At 38.5% G+C, this 23,448-nt stretch overlaps 1 protein-coding gene and 13 non-coding genes across 14 annotated transcripts; 13 read left to right on the forward strand and 1 right to left on the reverse strand.

Annotated features, from left to right (window-relative positions):
* The first annotated feature begins 2,387 nt into the window (after positions 1 to 2,387).
* Trnaa-agc lies at positions 2,388 to 2,460 on the forward strand. The gene has a single exon. It is a non-coding gene; the product is annotated as a tRNA-Ala (tRNA).
* Positions 2,461 to 2,686: 226 nt separating this feature from the next.
* Trnaa-agc lies at positions 2,687 to 2,759 on the forward strand. The gene has a single exon. It is a non-coding gene; the product is annotated as a tRNA-Ala (tRNA).
* Positions 2,760 to 2,910: 151 nt separating this feature from the next.
* On the forward strand, positions 2,911 to 2,983 carry Trnaa-agc. Its single transcript has one exon. It is a non-coding gene; the product is annotated as a tRNA-Ala (tRNA).
* Positions 2,984 to 3,134: 151 nt separating this feature from the next.
* On the forward strand, positions 3,135 to 3,207 carry Trnaa-agc. The gene has a single exon. It is a non-coding gene; the product is annotated as a tRNA-Ala (tRNA).
* Positions 3,208 to 4,050: 843 nt separating this feature from the next.
* Trnaa-agc lies at positions 4,051 to 4,123 on the forward strand. The gene has a single exon. It is a non-coding gene; the product is annotated as a tRNA-Ala (tRNA).
* A 3,072-nt stretch (positions 4,124 to 7,195) lies between these two features.
* On the forward strand, positions 7,196 to 7,268 carry Trnaa-agc. The gene has a single exon. It is a non-coding gene; the product is annotated as a tRNA-Ala (tRNA).
* A 3,881-nt stretch (positions 7,269 to 11,149) lies between these two features.
* Trnaa-agc lies at positions 11,150 to 11,222 on the forward strand. The gene has a single exon. It is a non-coding gene; the product is annotated as a tRNA-Ala (tRNA).
* Positions 11,223 to 12,363: 1,141 nt separating this feature from the next.
* Trnaa-cgc lies at positions 12,364 to 12,436 on the forward strand. Its single transcript has one exon. It is a non-coding gene; the product is annotated as a tRNA-Ala (tRNA).
* Positions 12,437 to 15,928: 3,492 nt separating this feature from the next.
* Positions 15,929 to 16,001, forward strand: Trnaa-ugc. Its single transcript has one exon. It is a non-coding gene; the product is annotated as a tRNA-Ala (tRNA).
* Positions 16,002 to 17,553: 1,552 nt separating this feature from the next.
* Positions 17,554 to 17,626, forward strand: Trnaa-ugc. Its single transcript has one exon. It is a non-coding gene; the product is annotated as a tRNA-Ala (tRNA).
* Positions 17,627 to 18,047: 421 nt separating this feature from the next.
* Positions 18,048 to 18,120, forward strand: Trnaa-ugc. Its single transcript has one exon. It is a non-coding gene; the product is annotated as a tRNA-Ala (tRNA).
* Positions 18,121 to 18,257: 137 nt separating this feature from the next.
* Trnaa-ugc lies at positions 18,258 to 18,330 on the forward strand. Its single transcript has one exon. It is a non-coding gene; the product is annotated as a tRNA-Ala (tRNA).
* A 219-nt stretch (positions 18,331 to 18,549) lies between these two features.
* Trnaa-ugc lies at positions 18,550 to 18,622 on the forward strand. Its single transcript has one exon. It is a non-coding gene; the product is annotated as a tRNA-Ala (tRNA).
* A 3,708-nt stretch (positions 18,623 to 22,330) lies between these two features.
* LOC113371352 lies at positions 22,331 to 23,152 on the reverse strand. The gene has a single exon (XM_026611980.1). It carries the CDS (start codon positions 23,150 to 23,152, stop codon positions 22,331 to 22,333), a length of 822 nt encoding a protein of 273 aa, XP_026467765.1.
* Positions 23,153 to 23,448: the final 296 nt, after the last annotated feature.

Below are 23,448 nucleotides of genomic sequence, written 5' to 3' on the forward strand. Positions count from 1 at the left end.
AAAATTGTTGCAAGTGATTGTTAAGTATAAAATACGTGAAATTTTTGAATGCAATGGGTTCACTTGCAGTGTACCGGGGTCGATACTCGGCTCTTCCAAATCTTACTATTTTGTCTTGATAACGAAAACATTGTTGAGCGAAGTGTGTTGAAAATAAATAAATGAAACGCCGGGTCGATACCCGGCGCTTCCAGATCTTACTATTTCATATCTTAGTAACGATAAAAAATGTTGTGGTTTTGAGATAAAACGCGTGAGACCTTTGAATAAAATGGCGTTATTTGCCGGGGACGTAGCTCAAGTGGTAGAGCGCTCGTTTAGCGTGTGGGAGGTACCGTGAATCATAACCGGCGCTTGATGACGATAAAAATGATTGTGAGTGATTATTAAGTATAAATACGTGAATTTTTTGTATGCATGGATTTACTTGCAGAGTACCGGGGTCGATACTCGGCGCTTCCAAATCTTACTATTTTGTCTTGGTAACAATAAAAATTGTTGAGAGTGGTTGTTGAAAATAAAACAATCACATACGTTGGGGGCGTAGCTCAAGTGGTAGAGCGCTCGCTTAGCATGTGAGAAGTACGGGATCGATAACCGGCGCTTCCAAATCTTAGAATTTTATGTCAAGGTGACGATAAAAATTGTTGTGAGAGATTGTTGAGTATAAAGCACGTGAAACCTTGATTGCTTAGCATGTGAGAGGAACCAGAATCGATACGCGGTGCTTCCAAATCTTACTTTTTTATATCGTGGAGACGATAAAAATTGTTGTGAGTGGTTGTTGAGAATAAAACACGTGAAACCTTTGAATACAATGTAGTCCCTTGCCCGGGGCGTAGATCATGTGGTAGAGCACTCACTTAGCATGTGAGAGTTACTGGTATCGATACCCGACGCTTTCAAATCTTACTTTGTTATGTCTTGATGATTATAAAAATTGTTGTGAGTAATTTTTAAGTATAAAATACGTGACATTTCTGAATGAAATGGCTTTACTTGCAGGGTACCTGTGCCGATATGATAAAAATTATTGAGTGGTTGTTGAGAATAAAACATGTGAAACCTTTGAATAAAATAGCGTTATTTGCCGGGGACGTAGCTCAAGTGGTAGAGCGCTCGTTTAGCGTGTGGGAGGTACCGTGATTCATAATTGGCGCTCTCAAAACTTAGTTTATTATGTCTTGATGACGAAAAAAATTGTTGCAAGTAATTATTAAGTATAAAATACGTAAAATTTTTGAATGCAATGGATTCACTTGCAGAGTATCGGGGTCGATACTCGGCGCTTCGAACTCTTACTATTTTGTCTTGGTAACAAAAAAAATTGTTGAGAGTGGTTGTTGAAAATAAAACAATAACGTACGTTGGGGGCGTAGCTCAAGTGGTAGAGCTTAGCATGTGAGAGGTACCGGGATCGATACCCGGCGCTTCCAAAACTTAGAATTTTATGTCTAGGTGACGATAAAAATTGTTGTGAATGATTATTGAGTATAAAACAAGTGAAACCTTTAAATGAAATTGCGTTTTTTGCCGGGGACGTAGATCAAGTGGTAGAGCGCTCGCTTAGCGTGTGGGAGGTACCGGGATAGATACCCGGCGCTTGTGTGGTTGTTGAGAATAAAACACGTGAAACCTTTGAATAAAATGGCGTTATTTGCCGGGACGTAGCTCAAGTGGTAGAGCGCTCGTTTAGCGTGTGGGAGGTACCGTGATTCATAACCGGAGCTTTCAAAACTTAGTTTAATATGTCTTGATGACGATAAAAATTGTTGCAAGTGATTGTTAAGTATAAAATACGTGAAATTTTTGAATGCAATGGGTTCACTTGCAGTGTGCCGGGGTCGATACTCGGCGCTTCTAAATCTTACTATTTTGTCTTGGTAACAATAAAAATTATTGAGAGTGGTTATTGAAAATAAACCAATAACATACGTTGGGGGCGTAGCTCAAGTGGTAGAGCGCTCGCTTAGCATATGAGAGGTACCGGGATCGATACCCAGCGCTTCCAAATCTTAGAATTTTATGTCTAGTTGACGATAAAAATTGTTGTGAATGATTGTTGAGTATAAAACACGTGAAACCTTTAAATGAAAATGTGTTATTTGCCGGGGACGTAGATCAAGTGTTAGAGCGCTTGCTTAGCGTGTGGGAGGTACCGTGATACATAATTGGCGCTTTCAAAACTTCGTTTATTACGTCTTGATGACGAACAAAATTGTTGCAAGTGATTATTAAGTATGAAATACGTGGAATTTTTGAATGCAATGGATTCACTTGCAGAGTACCGGGGTCGATACTTGGCGCTTCCAAATCTTACTATTTTGGCTTGGTAACAAGAAAAATTGTTGAGAGTGGTTGTTGAAAATAAAACAATAACATACTTTCGGGGCGTAGCTCAAGTGGTAGAGCGCTCGCTTAGCATGTGAGAGGTACCGGGATCGATACCCGGCGCTTCCAAATCTTAGAATTTTATGTCTAGGTGACGATAAAAATTATTGTGAATGATTGTTGAGTATAAAACACGTGAAACCTTTAAACGAAATTGCGTTATTTGCCGGGGACGTAGATCAAGTGGTAGAGCGCTCGCTTAGCGTGTGGGAGGTACCGGGATAGATACCCGGCGTTTGTGTGGTTGTTGAGAATAAAACACGTGAAACCTTTGAATAAAATGGTGTCGCATGACGGGAGCGTAGCTCAAGTGGTAGAGCGCTTGCTTAGCATGTGAGAGGTACCGGGATCGATACCCGGCGCTTCCAAATCTTACTATTTTATGTCTTGGTGACGATAAAAATTGTTGTGAGAGATTGTTGAGTATAAAGCACGTGAAACCTTGATTGCTTAGCATGTGAGAGATACCAGGATCGATACGCGGTGCTTCCAAAACTAACTTTCTTGGTGTCGCATGACGGGAGCGTAGCTCAAGTGGAAGAGCGCTTGCTTAGCATGTGAGAGGTACCGGGATCGATACCCGGCGCTTCCAAATATTACTATTTTATGTCTTGTTGACGATAAAAATTGTTGTGAGAGATTGTTGAGTATAAAGCACGTAAAACCTTGATTGCTTAGCATGTGAGAGATACCAGGATCGATACGCGGTGCTTCCAAAACTAACTTTCTTGGTGTCGCATGACGGGAGCGTAGCTCAAGTGGAAGAGCGCTTGCTTAGCATGTGAGAGGTACCGGGATCGATACCCGGCGCTTCCAAATATTACTATTTTATGTCTTGGTGACGATAAAAATTGTTGTGAATGATTGTTGAGTATAAAGCATGTGAAACCTTGATTGCTTAGCATATGAGAGGTACCAGGATCGATACCCGGTGCTTTTAAATCTTACTTTGTTATGTCTTGATGATTATAAAAATTGTTGTAATTTTTAAGTATAAAATACGTGACATTTCTGAATGAAATGGCTTCACTTGCATGGTACCGGTGCCGATATGATAAAAATTGTTGAGTGGTTGTTGAGAAAAAAACATGTGAAACCTTTGAATAAAATAGCGTTATTTGCCGGGGACGTAGCTCAAGTGGTAGAGCGCTCGTTTAGCGTGTGGGAGGTACCGTGATTCATAACCGGCGCTTTCAAAACTTAGTTTAATATGTCTTGATGACGATCAAAATTGTTGCGAGCGATTGTTAAGTATAAAATATGTGAAATTTTTTATTGCAATGAGTTCACTTGCACAGTACCGGAGTCGATATTTTGCGCTTCCAAATCTTACTATTTTGTCTTGATAACGAAAACATTGTTGAGATTAGTTGTTGAAAATTAAAAAAATGAAACGTCGGATCGATACCTGATAGATCAAGTGGTAGAGCGCACGCTTAGCGTGTGGGAGGTACCGGGATAGATACCCGGCGCTTGTGGCTTACTATTTTATGTCTTGGTGACGATAAAAATTGTTGTGAGAGATTGTTGAGTATAAAGCACGTGAAACCTTGATTGCTTAGCATATGAGAGGTACCAAGATCGATACGCGGTACTTCCAAATCTAACTTTTTTATATAGTGGTGACGATAAAAATTGAATAAAATGGTGTCGCATGACGGGGGCGTAGCTCAAGTGGTAGAGCGCTTGCTTAGCATGTGAGAGGTACCGGGATCGATACCCGGCGTTTTCAAATCTTACTATTTTATGTCTTGGTGACGATAAAAATTGTTGTGAGAGATTGTTGAGTATAAAGCACGTGAAACCATGATTGCTTAGCATATGAGAGGTACCAGAATCGATACGCGGTGCTTCCAAATCTAACTTTTTCATATAGTGGTGACGATAAAAATTGTTGTGAGTGGTTGTTGAGAATAAAACACGTAAAACCTTTGAATAAAATGTAGTCACTTGCCAGGGGCGTAGATCAAGTGGTAGAGCGCTCGCTTAGCATGTGAGAGTTACTGGTATCGATACCCGACGCCCTAGATAAATAAGCATAAATAGATCGCTATCTCGGGCGATTTGACGTTATACTCATTTTAATTTACGAATAGATCACAACATGACAGCACATGTACATACAGTATGTAAAATAACCCCTGGTATTACTTCTACATTTGTACATATAATCAATATAGCCAAAAAATCTGAATAAAATTTAATATTTGAAATAAGAACAAAACATACGAAATACAAAATATATTTTCAAATTTATCACAGACATATTTTTGAAGAATTATAAACTAAACAGAAATAACTGACTACTATTAATTAAAGTATATTACAGACATATTTTTAAAGTACTACAAATTGAAGAGAAATAACTTATTCATATTAATTACTTAATGACTAATGATAATATATTAAAAACGTAAAAACTAAGAAGTAAAAAGCGCAGGAGTATTGACGATGGAATGACAAATTTAGAAGGAATGACAAGTAATGCAATAATTTAAAAGGATAAAAAGAACAGCACATTTTTAAAAAAGAATGAATACTTCCCAAACAAAATAATCCTAAAAACAATATATATATATATTGATATTCAAATTGAGATAAAACTAAATTTCACGGATTAAAATTCATTTACGAGACATTCTTGTTTGTTATCTCTCCATTTAATAGTTATTTTGCTATCTAATCAATCATTAATAAAGTTATATTTGACGAAATCCTTGAATAGTTTCTGTATAAGTGTTTTTTAAACGTAAGTAACCAAAACCCTGACCTACTTTTAATTTATACCAATTGTAGCTCAAACCTATCTATCGTTTTAATCCAGTTTTCATTGCAAGGAGGTTTATTTAAAACTATAACTAAACCCTTGCGCTTTTTAAACAGTCTGATCTTTGAGTATGCTGATTATAAAAATTGTTGTGAGTAATTTTTAAGTATAAAATACGTGACTTTTCTGAATGAAATGGCTTTACTTGCAGGGTACCTGTGCCGATATGATAAACATTATTGAGTGGTTGTTGAGAATAAAACATGTGAAACCTTTGAATAAAATTATTTGCCGGGGACGTAGCTCAAGTGGTAGAGCGCTCGTTCAGCGTGTGGGAGGTACCGTGATTCATAATTGGCGCTTTCAAAACTTAGTTTATTATGTCTTGATGACGAAAAAAATTGTTGCAAGTAATTATTAAGTATAAAATACGTAAAATTTTTGAATGCAATGGATTCACTTGCAGAGTACCGGGGTCGATACTCGGCGCTTCCAAATCTTACTATTTTGTCTTGGTAACAAGAAAAATTGTTGATAGTGGTTGTAGCTCAAGTGGTAGAGCGCTCGGTTAGCGTGTGGGAGGTACCGTGATTCATAACCGGAGATTTCAAAACTTAGTTTAATATGTCTTGATGACGATAAAAATTGTTGCAAGTGATTGTTAAGTATAAAATACGTGAAATTTTTGAATGCAATGGGTTCACTTGCAGTGTACCGGGGTCGATACTCGGCGCTTCCAAATCTTACTATTTTGTCTTGATAACGAAAACATTGTTGAGAGAAGTTGTTGAAAATAAAAAAATGAAACGCCGGGTCGATACCCGGCGCTTCCAGATCTTACTATTTCATATCTTAGTAACGATAAAAAATGTTGTGGTTGTTGAGAATAAAACACGTGAGACCTTTGAATAAAATGGCGTTATTTGCCGGGGACGTAGCTCAAGTGGTAGAGCGCTCGTTTAGCGTGTGGGAGGTACCGTGATTCATAACCGGCGCTTTCAAAACTTAGTTTAATATGTCTTGATGACGAAAAAAATTGTTGCAAGTAATTATTAAGTATAAAATACGTAAAATTGTTGAATGCAATGGATTCACTTGCAGAGCACCGGGGTCGATACTCGGCGCTTCCAAATCTTACTATTTTGTCTTGGTAACAAGAAAAATTGTTGAGAGTGGTTGTTGAAAATAAAACAATAACATACGTTGGGGGCGTAGCTCAAGTGGTAGAGCACTCGCTTAGCATGTGGGAGGTAGATACGCGGTGCTTCCAAATCTTACTTTTTTATATCGTGGTGACGATAAAAATTGTTGTGAGTGGTTGTTGAGAATAAAACACGTGAAACCTTTGAATACGATGTAGTCCCTTGCCCGGGGCGTAGATCATGTGGTAGAGTACTCACTTAGCATGTAAGAGTTACTGGTATCGATACCCGACGCTTTCAAATCTTACTTTGTTATGTCTTGATGATGATAAAATTTTTGTGAGTGATTTTTAAGTATAAAATACGTGGCATTTCTGAATGAAATGGCTTCACTTGCATGGTACCGGTGCCGATATGATAAAAATTGTTGAGTGGTTGTTGAGAAAAAAACATGTGAAACCTTTGAATAAAATAGCGTTATTTGCCGGGGACGTAGCTCAAGTGGTAGAGCGCTCGTTTAGCGTGTGGGAGGTACCGTGATTCATAACCGGCGCTTTCAAAACTTAGTTTAATATGTCTTGATGACGATCAAAATTGTTGCGAGCGATTGTTAAGTATAAAATATGTGAAATTTTTGATTGCAATGAGTTCACTTGCACAGTACCGGAGTCGATATTTTGCGCTTCCAAATCTTACTATTTTGTCTTGATAACGAAAACATTGTTGAGATTAGTTGTTGAAAATTAAAAAAATGAAACGTCGGGTCGATACCTGATAGATCAAGTGGTAGAGCGCACGCTTAGCGTGTGGGAGGTACCGGGATAGATACCCGGCGCTTGTGTGGTTGTTGAGAATAAAACACGTGAAACCTTTGAATAAAATGGTGTCGCATGACGGGGGCGTAGCTCAAGTGGTAGAGCGCTCGCTTAGCATGTGAGAGGTACCGGGATCGATACCCGGCGTTTCCAAATCTTACTATTTTATGTCTTGGTGACGATAAAAATTGTTGTGAGAGATTGTTGAGTATAAAGCACGTGAAACCTTTATTGCTTAGCATATGAGAGGTACCAGGATCGATACGCGGTGCTTCCAAATCTAACTTTTTTATATAGTGGTGACGATAAAAATTGAATAATAGGTTGTCGCATGACGGGGGCGTAGCTCAAGTGGTAGAGCGCTTGCTTAGCATGTGAGAGGTACCGGGATCGATACCCGTCGTTTCCAAATCTTACTATTTTATGTCTTGGTGACGATAAAAATTGTTGTGAGAGATTGTTGAGTATAAAGCACGTGAAACCTTGATTGCTTAGCATATGAGAGGTACCAGAATCGATACGCGGTGCTTCCAAATCTAACTTTTTTATATAGTGGTGACGATAAAAATTGTTGTGAGTGGTTGTTGAGAATAAAACACGTAAAACCTTTGAATAAAATGTAGTCACTTGCCGGGGGCGTAGATCAAGTGGTAGAGCGCTCGCTTAGCATGTGAGAGTTACTGGTATCGATACCCGACGCCCTAGATAAATAAGCATAAATAGATCGCTATCTCGGGCGATTTGACGTTACACTCATTTTAATTTACGAATAGATCACAACATGGCAGCACATGTACATACAGTATGTAAATTAACCCCTGGTATTACTTCTACATTTGTACATATAATCAATATAGCCAAAAATATCTGAATAAAATTTAATATTTGAAATAAGAACAAAACATACGAAATACAAAATATATTTTCAAATTTATCACAGACATATTTTTGAAGAATTATAAACTAAACAGAAATAACTGACTACTATTAATTAAAGTATATTACAGACATATTTTTAAAGTACTACAAATTGAAGAGAAATAACTTATTCATATTAATTACTTAATGACTAACGATAATATATTAAAAACTTAAAAACTAAGAAGTAAAAAGCGCAGGAGTATTGACGATGGAATGACAAATTTAGAAGGAATGACAAGTAATGCAATAATTTAAAAGGATAAAAAGAACAGCACATTTTTAAAAAAGAATGAATACTTCCCAAACAAAATAATCCTAAAAACAATATATATATATTGATATTCAAATTGAGATAAAACTAAATTTCTAGGATTAAAATTCATTTACGAGACATTCTTGTTTGTTATCTCTCCATTTAATAGTTATTTTGCTATCTAATCAATCATTAATAAAGTTATATTTGACGAAATCTTTGAATAGTTTCTGTATAAGTGTTTTTTTAAACGTAAGTAACCAAAACCCTGAACTACTTTTAATTTATACCAATTGTAGCTCAAACCTATCTATCGTTTTAATCCAGTTTTCATTGCAAGGAGGTTTATTTGAAACTATAACTAAACCCTTGCGCTTTTTAAACTGTCTGATCTTTGTGTATGCTCTCTTAATTGAGACAATATCAAAATTCTTGCCCTTACATTTTAAGTTTCCGGAATATTTGAAAACTTTTCAGAACATTGTATACTCTGTTGGAATTTATCCTTTAAACTATTGCATTATTTGTTAATCCTTTTTAATCCCGAAACAAAATTTGATGTATCATATATCTTCTGAATGTTAAGGCTCTCCTACGCCTTATGACTGCATTCTGAGGCAATTTGCAGCTATCACCAAGAATTTTTATTGAATATATTGTTATCATATTAATTGAAGATATTGTTATTTTCATATTAATTATTTTTGCTGCATTATTATGAATAAATACCTTCGCGGAAAACTGGAGTCAGAATAGGTGACTTTTAACCTGCACATGACAATCTCAGGGTTGCTGTAAAAGTCTTTTTCAAGATTTTAGGCTTTCATCTTCAAACTAAAAACATAAGATTCATTTATTAATGATTTTTGCAAATTGTATTGAAGTATTTATAGTTATAATTACTTGTCCTTGTCCTTGGAGTTGCAGATTGTTCTTCTGGTAGAGTATGAAAGCATTCTCCAGTGACTTGATTCTGTTATTGCCGTAAAGGAGACACTTCTAATTGGTTTCGATTTCAAATTATCTTCCTCTTGTGCCGCACACCGAAGAGTTAGGTCATCCATTAAAGGATTATTCGCCCTCTGCGTCCAAATTGAAAGCATCTTTAAACAAATTTTTACACACACACACACACATATATATATATATATATATATATATATATATATATATATATTATATATATATATATATAACATTTTAATAGTACCCGGCGCTTGTGTGGTTGTTGAGAATAAAACACGTAAAACCTTTGAATAAAATGTCGTTATTTGCCGGGACGTAGCTCAAGTGGTAGAGCGCTCGTTTAGCGTGTGGGAGGTACCGTGATTCATAACCGGAGCTTTCAAAACTTAGTTTAATATGTCTTGATGACGATAAAAATTGTTGCAAGTGATTGTTAAGTATAAAGTACGTGAAATTTTTGAATGCAATGGGATCACTTGCAGTGTACCGGGGTCGATACTCGGCGCTTCCAAATCTTACTATTTTGTCTTGATAACGAAAACATTGTTGAGGGAAGTTGTTGAAAATAAAAAAATGAAACGCCGGGTCGATACCCGGCGCTTCCAGATCTTACTATTTCATATCTTAGTAACGATAAAAAATGTTGTGGTTGTTGAGAATAAAACACGTGAGACCTTTGAATAAAATGGCGTTATTTGCCGGGGACGTAGCTCAAGTGGTAGAGCGCTCGTTTAGCGTGTGGGAGGTACCGTGATTCATAACCGGCGCTTGATGACGATAAAAATGATTGTGAGTGATTATTAAGTATAAAATACGTGAAATTTTTGAATGCAATGGATTTACTTGCAGAGTACCGGGGTCGATACTCGGCGCTTCCAAATCTTACTATTTTGTCTTGGTAACAATAAAAATTGTTGAGAGTGGTTGTTGAAAATAAAACAATCACATACGTTGGGGGCGTAGCTCAAGTGGTAGAGCGCTTGCTTAGCATGTCAGAGGTACGGTATCGATACCCGGCACTTCCAAATCTTAGAATTTTATGTCTAGATGACGATAAAAATTGTTGTGAATGATTGTTGAGTATAAAACACGTGAAACCTTTAAATGAAATTGCGTTATTTGCCGGGGACGTAGATCAAGTAGTAGAGCGCTCGCTTAGCGTGTGGGAGGTACCGGGATAGATACCCGACGCTTGTGTGGTTGTTGAGAATAAAACACGTAAACCCTTTGAATAAAATGGCGTTATTTGCCGGGACATAGCTCAAGTGGTAGAGCGCTCGTTTAGCGCGTGGGAGGTACCGTGATTCATAACCGGAGCTTTCAAAACTTAGTTTAATATGTCTTGATGACGATAAAAATTGTTGCAAGTGATTGTTAAGTATAAAATACGTGAAATTTTTGAATGCAATGGGTTCACTTGCAGTGTACCGGGGTCGATACTCGGCGCTTCCAAATCTTACTATTTTTTTTTGATAACGAAAACATTGTTGAGAGAAGTTGTTGAAAATAAATAAATGAAACGCCGGGTCGATACCCGGCGCTTCCAGATCTTACTATTTCATATCTTAGTAACGATAAAAAATGTTGTGGTTGTTGAGAATGAAACACATGAGACCTTTGAATAAAAAGGCGTTATTTGCCGGGGACGTAGCTCAAGTGGTAGAGCGCTCGTTTAGCGTGTGGGAGGTACCGTGATTCATAACCGGCGCTTGATGACAATAAAAATGATTGTGAGTGATTATTAAGTATAAAATACGTGAAATTTTTGAATGCAATGGATTTACTTGCAGAGTACCGGGGTCGATACTCGGCGCTTCCAAATCTTACTATTTTGTCTTGGTAACAATAAAAATTGTTGAGAGTGGTTGTTGAAAATAAAACAATAACATACGTTAGGGGCGTAGCTCAAGTGGTAGAGCGCTCGCTTAGCATGTGAGAGGTACCGGGATCGATACCCGGCGCTTTCAAATCTTAGAATTTTATGTCTAGGTGACGATAAAAATTGTTGTGAGAGATTGTTGAGTATAAAGCACGTGAAACCTTGATTGCTTACATGTGAGATGAACCAGGATCGATACGCGGTGCTTCCAAATCTTACTTTTTTATATCGTGGTGACGATAAAAATTGTTGTGAATGATTGTTAAGTATAAAACCCGTAGAATCTTTGAATAAAATAACGTCACTTCCAGATGGCGTAGCTCAATTGGTGGAGCGCTCGCTTTGCATGTGAGAGGCACCGGGATCGATACCCGGCGCTTACAAATCTTACTATTTTATGTTTTGGTAGCGATAAAAATTGATGTGAGTGGTTGTTGCTTAGCATGTGAGAAGTACCGGGATCGATACCCGGCGCTTCCAAATCCTACTTTTTATGTCTTGGTGATGATAAAAATTGTTGTGAATGATTGTTAAGTATAAAACCCGTAGAAACTTTGAGTAAAATAATGTCACTAGGCGGGGGCGTGGCTCAATTGGTAGAGCGCTCGCTTTGCATTTGAGGGGTACCGGGATCGATACCCGGCGTTTCGAAATCTTACTATTTTATGTTTTGGTGGCGATATATATTGATGTGAGTGGTTGTTAAGTACAAAACCCGTGAAACCTTTGAAAAAATGGCGTTACTTTCCGGGGGCGTTGCTGAAGTGGTTAAGCGCTCGCTTAGCAGGTGAGAGATACCGGAATCGATACCCGGCGCTTTCAAATCTTACTATGTTTTGTTTCGGTGGCGATAAAAATTATTGTGAGTGGTTGTTTAGTACAAATCACGTGAAACCTTTGCTTAGCACGTAAGAAGTACCAGGATCGATGCCCGGCGCTTCCAAATCTTACTTTTGTATGTCTTGGTGATGATAAAAATTATTGATTGTTAAGTATAAAACCCGTAGAATCTTTAAATAAAATAATGTCAATTGCCGGGAGCGTAGCTCAATTGGTAGAGCGCTCGCTTTGCATGTGGAAGGTACCGAGATCGATACCCGGTGCTTCCAAATCTTTCTATATCTTGGTAACTTCTAAATCTTACTTTTTTATGTCTTCGTGATGATAATGTAAGTGATTGTTAAGTATAAAACACGTAGAATCTTTGAAAAAAAAATAATGTAACTTGCCGGGGCGTAGCTCAATTGGTAGAGCGCTCGCTTCGCATGTGAGAGGCACCGGGATCGATACCCGGCGTTTCCAAATCTTACTATTTTATGTCTTGGTGGCGATAAAAATTGATGCGAGTGGTTGTTGCTTAGCATGTGAGAAGTACCAGGATTCCAAATCCTACTTTTTTATGTCTTGGTGATGATAAAAATTGTTGTGAATAATTGTTAAGTATAAAACCCGTAGAATCTTTGAATAAAATAATGTTACTTCCAGGGGGCGTAGCTCAATTGGTAGAGCGCTTGCTTTGCACGTGAAAAATACCGATCGATACCCGGCGTTTCCGAATCTCACTAATTTATGTTTTGGTGGCGATAAATATTGATGTAAGTGGTTGTTGAGTAGAAAACCCGTATAAACTTTGAATAAAATAATGTCGCTTGGCGGGGGCGTTAAGTATAAAACCCGTAGAATCTTTGAATAAATGATGTCACTTGCCGAGGGCGTAGCTCAATTGGTAGAGCGCTCGCTTTGCATGTGAAAGTTACCGGGATCGATACCCGGCGCTTCCAAATCTTACTATTGTATGTTTTGGTGGCGATAAAAATTGATGTGAGTGGTTGTTGCTTAGTATGTGAGAAGTACCGGGATTGATAGCCGGCGCTTCCAGATCCTACTTTTTATGTCTTGGTGATGATAAAAATTGTTGTGATTGATTGTTAAGTATAAAACCCATAGAAACTTTGAATAAAATAATTTCACTTGGCGGCGGCATAGCTCGATTGGTAGAGCGCTCGCTTTGCATGTGAGAGTGACCGGGATCTATACCCGGCGCTTTCGAATCTTACTATTTTATGTTTTGGTAGCGATAGAAATTGGTTGTTGCTTAGCATGTGAGAGATACCGGGATCAATATCCGGCGCTTTCAAATCTTACTATTTTTTGTCTTGGTGGCGATAAAAATTATTGTGAGTGGTTGTTGAATATAAAACACGTGAAATCTTTGCTTAGCATGTGAGAAGTACCGGGATCGATACCCGGCGCTTCCAAATCCTACTTTTTTATGTCTTGGTGGCGATAAAAATTATTTTGAGTGATTGTTGAGTAAAAAACACGTGAAACCTTTGCTTATCATGTGAGAGGTACCGGGATCGATACCCGGCGCTTCCAAATCTTACTTGTTTATTGCTTGGTGATGATAAAAATTAATGTGTGATTGTTAAGTATAAAACCCGTAAAATATTTGAATAAAATAAGTTTACTTGACGGGGGCGTAGCTCAATTGGTAGAGCGCTTGCTTTGCATGTGAGAGCCACCGGGATCGATACCCGGCGCTTACAAATCTTACTATTTTATGTTTTGGTAGCGATAAAAATTGATGTGAGTGGTTGTTGCTTAGCATGTGAGAAGTACCGGGATCGATACCCGGCGTTTCCAAATCTTACTATTTTATGTTTTGGTGGCGATATATATTGATGTGAGTGGTTGTTAAGTACAAAACCCGTGAAACCTTTGAAAAAATGGCGTTACTTGCCGGGGGCGTAGCTGAAGTGGTTAAGCGCTCGCTTAGCTGGTGAGAGATACCGGGATCGATACCCGGCGCTTTCAAATCTTACTATGTTTTGTTTCGGTGGCGATAAAAATTATTGTGAGTGGTTGTTTAGTATAAATCACGTGAAACCTTTGCTTAGCACGTGAGAAGTACCAGGATCGATGCCCGGCGCTTCCAAATCTTACTTTTTTATGTCTTGGTGATGATAAAAATTATTGATTGTTAAGTATAAAACCCGTAGAATCTTTAAATAAAATGGTGTCACTTTCCGGGGGCGTAGCTCAATTCTTAGAGCGCTCGCTTCGCATGTGAGAAGTACCGGGATCGATACCCGGTGCTTCCAAATCCTACTACTTTATATCTTCGTAACTTTCAAATCTTACTTTTGTATGTCTTGGTGATGATAAAAATTGTTGTGAATGATTGTTAAGTATAAAACCCGTAGAATCTTTGAATAAAGTAGTGTCAGTTACCGAGGGCGTAGCCCATTTGGTAGAACGCTCGCTTGGCATGTGAGAGGTACCGGGATCAATACCCGGTGCTTCCAAATTTAACTACTTTATATCTTGGTAACTTCCAAATTTTACTTTTTTATGTCTTTGTGATGATAATGTGAGCGATTGTTAAGTATAAAACCCGTAGAATCTTTGAATAAAATAATGTCACTTGCCGGGGGCGTAGCTCAATTGGTAGAGCGCTCGCTTTGCATGTGAGAAGTACACAGATCGATACCCAGCGCTTCCAAATCTTTTATGTTATACTATTTCATGTTTTGGTGGCGATAAATATTGATGTGAGTGGTTGTTGAGTACAAAACCCGTGAAACCTTTGAAAATAATGGCGTTACTTGCTGGGGGCGTAGCTCAAGTCGTTAAGCGCTCGCTTAGCATGTGAGAGATACCGGGATCAATATCCGGCGCTTTCAAATCTTACTATTTTTTGTCTTGGTGGCGATAAAAATTATTGTGAGTGGTTAATGAGTATAAAACACGTAAAACCTTTGCTTATCATGTGAGAGGTACCGGGACGGATACCCGGCGCTTCCAAATCTTACTTGTTTATATCTTGATAATGATAAAAATTATTGATTGTTAAGTATAAAACCCGTTGAATATTTGAATAAAATAATCTCATTTGCCGAGGGCGTAGCTCATATGGTTGAGCGCTCGCTTAGCATGTGAGAGATACCGGGATCAATATCCGGCGCTTTCAAATCTTACTATTTTTTGTCTTGGTGGCGATAAAAATTATTGTGAGTGGTTGTTGAGTATAAAACACGTGAAATCTTTGCTTAGCATGTGAGAAGTACCGGGATCGATACCCGGCGCTCCCAAATCCTACTTTTTTATGTCTTGGTGGCGATAAAAATTATTTTTAATGGTTGTTGAGTATAAAACACGTGACACCTTTGCTTATCATGTGAGAGGTACCGGGATCGATACCCGGCGCTTCCAAATCTTACAATTTTATATCTTGGTAACTTCCAATTCTTACTTTTTTATGTCTTCGATAATGTGAGTGATTGTTAAGTATAAAACCCGTAGAATCTTGGAATAAATGATGTCACTTGCCGGGGGCGTAGCTCTATTTGTAGAGCGCTCGCTTTGCATGTGACAGGTACCGGAATCGATCCCGGCGCTACCAAATCCTACTTTTTTATGTCTTGGTGATGATAAAAATTGTTGTGAATGATTGTTAAGTATAAAACCCGTAGTATCTTTGAATAAAATAACGTCACTTCCAGGGGCGTAGCTCAATTGGTAGAGCGCTCGCTTTGCATGTGAGAGGTACAGGGATCGATACCCGGCGTTTCCGAATCTTACTATTTTATGTTTTGGTGGCGATAAATATTGATGTGTGTGGTTGTCGAGTACAAAACCCGTGAAACCTTTGAAAAAAATGGCGTTTCCAAATCTTACTATTTTATATCTTGGTAATAACCAAATCTTACTTTTTTTTGTCTTCGTGGTGATAATGTGTCATTGTTAAGTATAAAAACCGTAGAATCTTTGAATTAAGTAATATCACTTGCCGGGGGCGTAGCTCAATTGGTAGAGCGCTCGCTTTGCGTGTGAGAGGTTCCGGGGTCGATACCCGGCGCTTCCAAATCTTACTATATTATGTTTTGGTAGCGATAAAAATTGACGTTTCCAAATCTTACTATGTTATGTTTTGGTGGCAATAAAAATTGATGTAAGTGGTTGTTGAGTACAAAACCCGTAAAATCTTTGAATAAAATGGCGTTACTTGCCGGGGGCGTAGCTCAAGTGGTTAAGCGCTCGCTTAGCATGTTAGAGATACCGGGATCGATATCCGGCGCTTTCAAATTTTACTATTTTTTGTCTTGGTGGCGATAAACATTATTGTGAGTGGTTGCTGAGTATAAAACACATGAAACCTTTGCTTATCATGTGAGAGGTACCGGGATCGATACCCGGCGCTTCTAAATCTTACTTGTTTATTGCTTGGTGATGATAAAAATTATTGTGTGATTGTTAAGTATAAAACCCGTAGATTATTTAAATAAAATAGTGTTACTTGCTGGAGGCGTAGCTCAATTGGTAGAGCGCTCGCTTTGCATGTGAGAGATACCGACATCGATAACCGGCGTTTCCAAATCTTGCTATGTTATGTTTTGGTGGCGATAAAAATTGATGTAAGTGGTTGTTGAGTACAAAACCCGTAAAATCTTTGAATAAAATGGCGTTACTTGCCGGGGGCGTAGCTCAAGTGGTTAAGCGCTCGCTTAGTATGTGAGAGATACCGGGATTGATATCCGGCGCTTTCAAATTTTACTATTTTTTGTCTTGGTGGCGATAAACATTATTGTGAGTGGTTGCTGAGTATAAAACACATGAAACCTTTGCTTATCATGTGAGAGGTACCGGGATCGATACCCGGCGCTTCCAAATCTTACTTGTTTATTGCTCGGTGATGATAAAAATTATTGTGTGATTGTTAAGTATAAAACCCGTAGATTATTTGAATAAAATAAGGTGACTTGACGGGGGCGTAGCTCAATTGGTAGAGCGCTCGCTTTGCATGTGAGGGGTACCGGAATCATTACCCGGCGTTTCCAAATCTTACTATTTTATGTTTTGGTGGCGATAAATATTTATGTGAGTGGTTGTTAAGTACAAAACCCTTGAAACCTTTGAAAAAATGGCGTTGCTTGCCGGGGGCGTAGCTGAAGTGGTTAAGCGCTCGCTTAGCAGGTGAGAGATACCGGGGTCGATACCCGGCGCTTTCGAATCTTACTATTTTTTGTCTCGGTGGCGATAAAAATTATTGTGAGTGGTTGTTTAGTATAAATCACGTGAAACCTTTGCTTAGCATGTGTGAGGTACCAGGATCGATGCCCGGCGCTTCCAAATCTTACTTTTTTTTGTCTTGGTGATGATAAAAATTATTGTGATTGTTAAGTATAAAACCCGTAGAATCTTTAAATAAAATGATGTCAATTGCCGGGAGCGTGGCTCAATTGGTAGAGCGCTCGCTTTGCATGTGGAAGGTACCGAGATCGATACCCGATGCTTCCAAATCTTACTATATCTTGGTAACTTCTAAATTTTACTTTTTTATGTCTTCGTGATGATAATGTGAGTGATTGTTAAGTATAAAACACGTAGAATCTTTGAAAAAAATAATGTCACTTGCCGGGGGCGTAGCTCAATTGGTAGAGCGCTCGTTTTGCATGTGAGAGGCACCGGGATCGATACCCGGCGCTTCCGAATTTTACTATTTTATGTCTTGGTGGCGATAAAAATTGATGTGAGTAGTTGTTGCTTAGCATGTGAGAAGTACTGGGATCGATACCCGGCGCTTCCAAATCCCACTTTTTTATGTCTTGGTGACGATAAAAATTGTTGTGAATAATTATTAAGTATAAAACCCGTAGAATCTTTGAATAAAATAATGTTACTTCCAGGGGGCGTAGCTCAATTGGTAGAGCGCTTGCTTTGCACGTGAAAAATACCGATCGATACCCGGCGTTTCCGAATATTACTATTTTATGTTTTGGTGGCGATAAATATTGATGTAAGTGGTTGCTAAGTAGAAAACCCGTATAAACTTTGAATAAAATAATGTCGCTTGGAGGGGGCGTTAAGTATAAAACCCGTAGAATCTTTGAATAAAATGATATCACTTGCCGGGGGCGTAGCTCAATTGGTAGAGCGCTCGCTTTGCATGTGAGAGGTACCGGGATCGATACCCGGTGCTTCCAAATCTTACTATATCTTGGTGACTTCTAAATTTTACTTGTCCAAATCTTACTTTTTTATGTCTTCGTGATGATAATGTGAGTGATTGTTAAGTATAAAACACGTAGAATCTTTGAAAAAAAAAATAATGTTACTTGCCGGGGGCATAGCTCAATTGGTAGAGCGCTCACCTTGCATGTGAGAGGTACCGGGATCGATACCCGGCGTGTCCAAATCTTACTATTTTATGTTTTGGTGGCGATAAATATTGATGTGTGTGGTTGTTGAGTACAAAACCCGTGAAACCTTTGAAAAAAATGGCGTTTCCAAATCTTACTATTTTATATCTTGGTAACAACCAAATCTTACTTTTTTTGTATTCGTGATGATAATGTGAGTCATTGTTAAGTATAAAAACCGTAGAATCTTTGAATTAAGTAATATCACTTGCCGGGGGCGTAGCTCAATTGGTAGAGCGCTCGCTTTGCGTGTGAGAGGTACCGGGGTCGATACCCGGCGCTTCCAAATCTTAGTATATTATGTTTTGGTAACGATAAAAATTGATGTGAGTAGTTATTGCTTAGCATGTGAAAAGTACCGGGATCGATACCCGGCGCTTCCAAATCCTACTTTTTTATGTCTTGGTGATGATAAAAACTGTTGTGAATGATTGTTAAGTATAAAACCCGTAGAAACGTTGAATAAATTAATGTCACTTGGCGGGGGCGTAGCTCAATTGGCGCGCTTTGCATGTGAGAGGTACCGGGATCGATACCCGGCGCTTCCAAATCTTACTAATATATGTTTTCGTGGCGATAAAAATTGATGTGAGTGGTTGTTGCTTAGCATGTGAGAAGTACCGGTATAAACTTTGAAAAAAATAATGTCGCTTGGCGGGGGCGTTAAGTATGAAGCAGTTGATGGATTGAAACAGTTGGTATAGTTTGTTATTGTTTATTCGCCGTGAAATATAGGTACAATATTTATATCGTGCTGTATATCTCTCTTGGCTGCCGGATGGTAGAATAGGCCTTCTGCTTCGATGGCAGGTTCTTTTATTCAGGACTGAGACGGCCATCTTGATGCGTGCGCATTCCCAAATGCTGCAGGCCCGTACTAAATGCAGGACTGTACTTGGGTGTCGCCGTACAGCCCCCTACGGTGAAAAAGAAAGAAAATTATTATTCTTTGTAATTCTGAAATCGTACCCGCCGTCCTCGTCTTGTTGTATATTTTTCAGATGTGACGTGCTCTGCTGTTGTGCGTTCTTCGGCAGTGGTGTATGCAGGCTTCAGTCTGTCTTTGGAAAAGGATTTTGGCTGGCCCGAAACGTTCAGTTTAAAAGTCTTTTCTCCTCTTTCCAAAACTTTGTAAGGTCCTTTATAAGGTTGCGTCAGAGTCGGTTTTATCATATCTTGCCTGATGAAAACATGACTAGACTTGTCCAGATCTTTATGGATGAAACTCTTTTTCGGGCTATGAGATGACGTAGGCTGTGGTTTTAAGTTTTTAAAGATCCTATGTAAATTATCCATGACGGTCGTAGTTGATATGTCCGTGAGATCTTTAAAAAATTGACCAGGAAGTCTCAAAGGTTCTCCAAAGGTGAGTTCTGCGCTAGAATTCTTTAAGTCTTCCTTCGCCACTGCTCGCAATCCTAATAAAACCCATGGCAATGCTTCTAACCACGACTCATTTTCGTGGCACATAAGGGCAGACTTTAGTGTTTGGTTTATGTTTTCGATGATGCCATTAGACTGCGGGTGATACGACGAAGTATGTATTAGTTTTTCTCCACAAAACTGTGCCATATTGCGGAATGTTGCTCCGTCGAATTGTCTTCCTCTGTCGGTTGTTATTGTTGCCGGTATTCCGAATCTGGATATCCAACAAAAAATAAAAGCCCAAGTCACTGTTTCTGCAGTTATGTCTGAGAGTGGATACACTTCTATCCTTCTAGTGTATCTATCTATGCAGGTTAGTAAATATTGCGCACTTTTGCAAATTGGTAGAAGACCTACGATGTCAATTTGTACGTGCAGAAATCTTGCAGATGGAACGTTAAATGTTTGTAAAGGTGTGATTGTATGTCTACCTATTTTGCTGCGTTGACATTGTATGCAATTCTTTGACCAGGTCCGGCAGTCACGCCGTATATTTGGCCAAACAAAGCGTTTCGTCAGCATTTTGATTGTTGCTCTAACACCTGGATGACTTAGGTTGTGCACGTTGTCAAAAATCTTCTTTCTTAAAACTGCTAGAACAAATGGTCTTGGTAAATGTTGCGATATGTCACAAAATATCTTGTGTGTTGTTCCTGGGATGGCTTGGCTTTCGAGCTGCAATGAACTTTCTTTTGAAAGAAAAATTTTTAGTTCCTGGTCCCCTTTTTGCGCTTCAGCAATTTCAATTATGTTTGTAAAGCTGCTAACTGCTTCAATTCTCGAAAATGTATCAGCGGTTATGTTTTTTGCTCCGCTAATGTGCTTAACATCGGTTGTGAATTGAGAAATGAAAGTGACTTGATTCAATTGTATTGGAGGTAGGCGTTCCTGTTTTTGTTGAAAAATATAAGTTAATGGCTTATGATCTGTAAACCAGATGAAATTGCGACCTTCCAACATGTGTCTAAAATATTTCAAAGATGTATAACCGGCTAATAATTCTCTATAAAATGCGGGCCATTCTTGTTGCTTTTCAGTCAGTCTTTTAGAAAAATATGCGAGTGGTTCCCAGATATTATTTATCCGTTGTTGTAAGATGGCGCCAATGCATGTGTTCGAAGCATCTGTGAACATTGCGAGTTGCGCCTCTGGCTTTGGATGTGCTAATAGAGAAGCTTCTTCTAGATTCACTTTACACTTTTCAAATGCCTCTGAGAGTTTTTCGTTCCACTCTATTTCAGTTGCTCCTTTAGTACTAGGTCCAGAAAACAAAGATTGTAATTCTGCTTGGTATTGTGCAGCGTTTGGTCAAAATCTGCGATAAAAATTAATCATTCCCAGAAATCTACGAAGAGATTTGATGGTACGTGGTTTCGGGAATGCTCGCAGTGCACTTATTCTTTCGATTGGTGGTTTAGTGCCATGTTCTGTGATGTGATAACCAAGAAATTTTACTTCTGGCGCTCCTAGAATGCATTTGGAAGCGTTGACTACTACACCATAATCTGTAAGTCGTTGGAACAGACAACACAGATGTTGCTCGTGTTCTTCCGGGTTTTTAGATGAAACCAAAATATCATCCACGTATGGAAAACAGTAGTCCAATCCTTGAGTCACTTCATCGATAAAACGCTGAAAGGTCTGAGCTGCATTCCTCAGACCGAAGGTCATGAAAGGAAACTCGAATAATCCAAATGGTGTTGTTATGGCGGTTTTCGGTATGTCTTCATTGTACACTGGTATTTGTTGGTACGCTTTTTTTAAATCAATTATGGAAAAAAATTTGCAGCCCGCTAAATTCTGCGAGTAATCAGATATGAGTCGCACTGGATATCTGTCAGGAATGGTTCTATTGTTCAACATTCTAAAATCTCCACAGGGTCTCCATGCATCATCTTTCTTCTTAACGAGATGCAATGGTGAAGACCAAGGGCTATTTGATGGTCGCGCTATTCCTAGCTGCATCATGTCCTGGAATTCCTGCTTAGCTATTTTTAACATTTCTGTGTTCAGTGGACGAGGTCGCGATCTGACAGGCGGTCCAGGAGTTGTTTTGATGTAATGTACCGTCGTGTGCTTAATTTCTTGTGGTAGGCCAGGTAATTTAGTCAAATTTGGAAATTCTGAAAGAATTTTGCTAAATCGGCATGTTACGTTGACCGTTTTGATGCTTCCCTGTTGTATTGTTCCTTTGTTTATTGTTTTTGCCTGCAGGTTTGTAGTACCGTCTACTAGTCTTGAATTCTTTGTGTCGACGATTATGTTGTAATATGACAGAAAATCTGCGCCTATTATGAGTGTTGACACATCAGCAATAACAAAATTCCAGATGAATTTGCGCCTTAGACCTAAGTCGAGATTCAACTGTATATCTCCATATGTACGAATCTCGGTATTGTTTGCTGCAGACATTTTGTAATTGGACTCTAAAACTTTGTGTTGTATAAACATGCGTGGGTTGTGTTGTATATACACAGATCACTACCTGTGTCAATCAAAAATTGTACTTTGGTTGGTTTATCTGAGATGAACATGCGGCGTGAAAGTGTTTGACAAACACTTGCCGCATCTAGTGCCTGTCTTTTTCGTTTCCCGACATTTTGCATGGTTGCGTGCATTTCTTGGCTTTGTTTCCAAATTTGTAGTGGTACCAGCACGTATCAAAGCTTCGTTTGCTACCATTTCTTTGGCGCAAAAAACTTCTTGTGCGCGAGATTTTTCTAGAACGAGAATTATGCCGATATCTAGGACGTCTATTTTGCAATTCAGCTACCATTTTTGTTAGGTCTTCTACTCTTTTTAATAATTCAGACGTTATACCGTCGGTAAGGCTTGTGGCGGCTACTGTTGGCACGATGTTAACCTCACCGATGCTATCTGCGATGGCGGCTAGGTCTTCAATTTTCATGGTCGGATGTGCCTTTAATATTTGTTGTGTATGCGTAGGTAATCTTTGTAGCCACAAGGTTCTTAAAATATTTTCATCTAGTAGTGGGCCAGCTAATGATGTTAGGTGTCGTAAAAATTGCGACGGTTTTCGATCACCCAGTTCCTCTTGCTGTAGCAACCTTCGAATCTTTTGGTCCTGTGACTGTGATAAACGTTGTATTATTTCTTTCTTTAACTTAGTATAGGGTTCGACTTTCGGTGGATTTAATATTATATCATCCAATTCACTGGCTAATTTGTCATCTAAATATGATAATATAAATTCATATTTGACATCTTCTGTTTTTATTCGTGATCGATTAAAATATGCCTCGATCATCGCGAACCATAATTGAGGTTTTTCATACCAAAATGTTGGTATAGGCCTCGCAATTCCATGTGATACGCCTGCATTTGCGTCGTTTGAATTTTCTGATTTCACTGTCTTATCTTCTTCACTCATTTCACAAATAATTGAGAAAAACAAATTAAATATTCACTAAAAAAAATGTCACGGAATGTTCAAAAAAAAGAAAAATTACACTTCTTATAAAAAAAAAATGTTGTTGAATCTTGAATAATACACTTAAGTTAATTCACTATTGTTCTGTTTTACTCACGTCAGGTAGATGAATATGTCGTTTATCACGTCACCAACTATTATATCACGTCGGGTGGCACCAATGAAGCAGTTGATGGATTGAAACAGTTGGTATAGTTTGTTATTGTTTATTCGCCGTGAAATATAGGTACAATATT

This window comes from Ctenocephalides felis, unplaced genomic scaffold, assembly GCF_003426905.1.
Source record: "Ctenocephalides felis isolate EL2017-DRISC unplaced genomic scaffold, ASM342690v1 CF-g0.4_SCAFFOLD_01492, whole genome shotgun sequence".
NCBI lineage: Eukaryota > Metazoa > Arthropoda > Insecta > Siphonaptera > Pulicidae > Ctenocephalides > Ctenocephalides felis.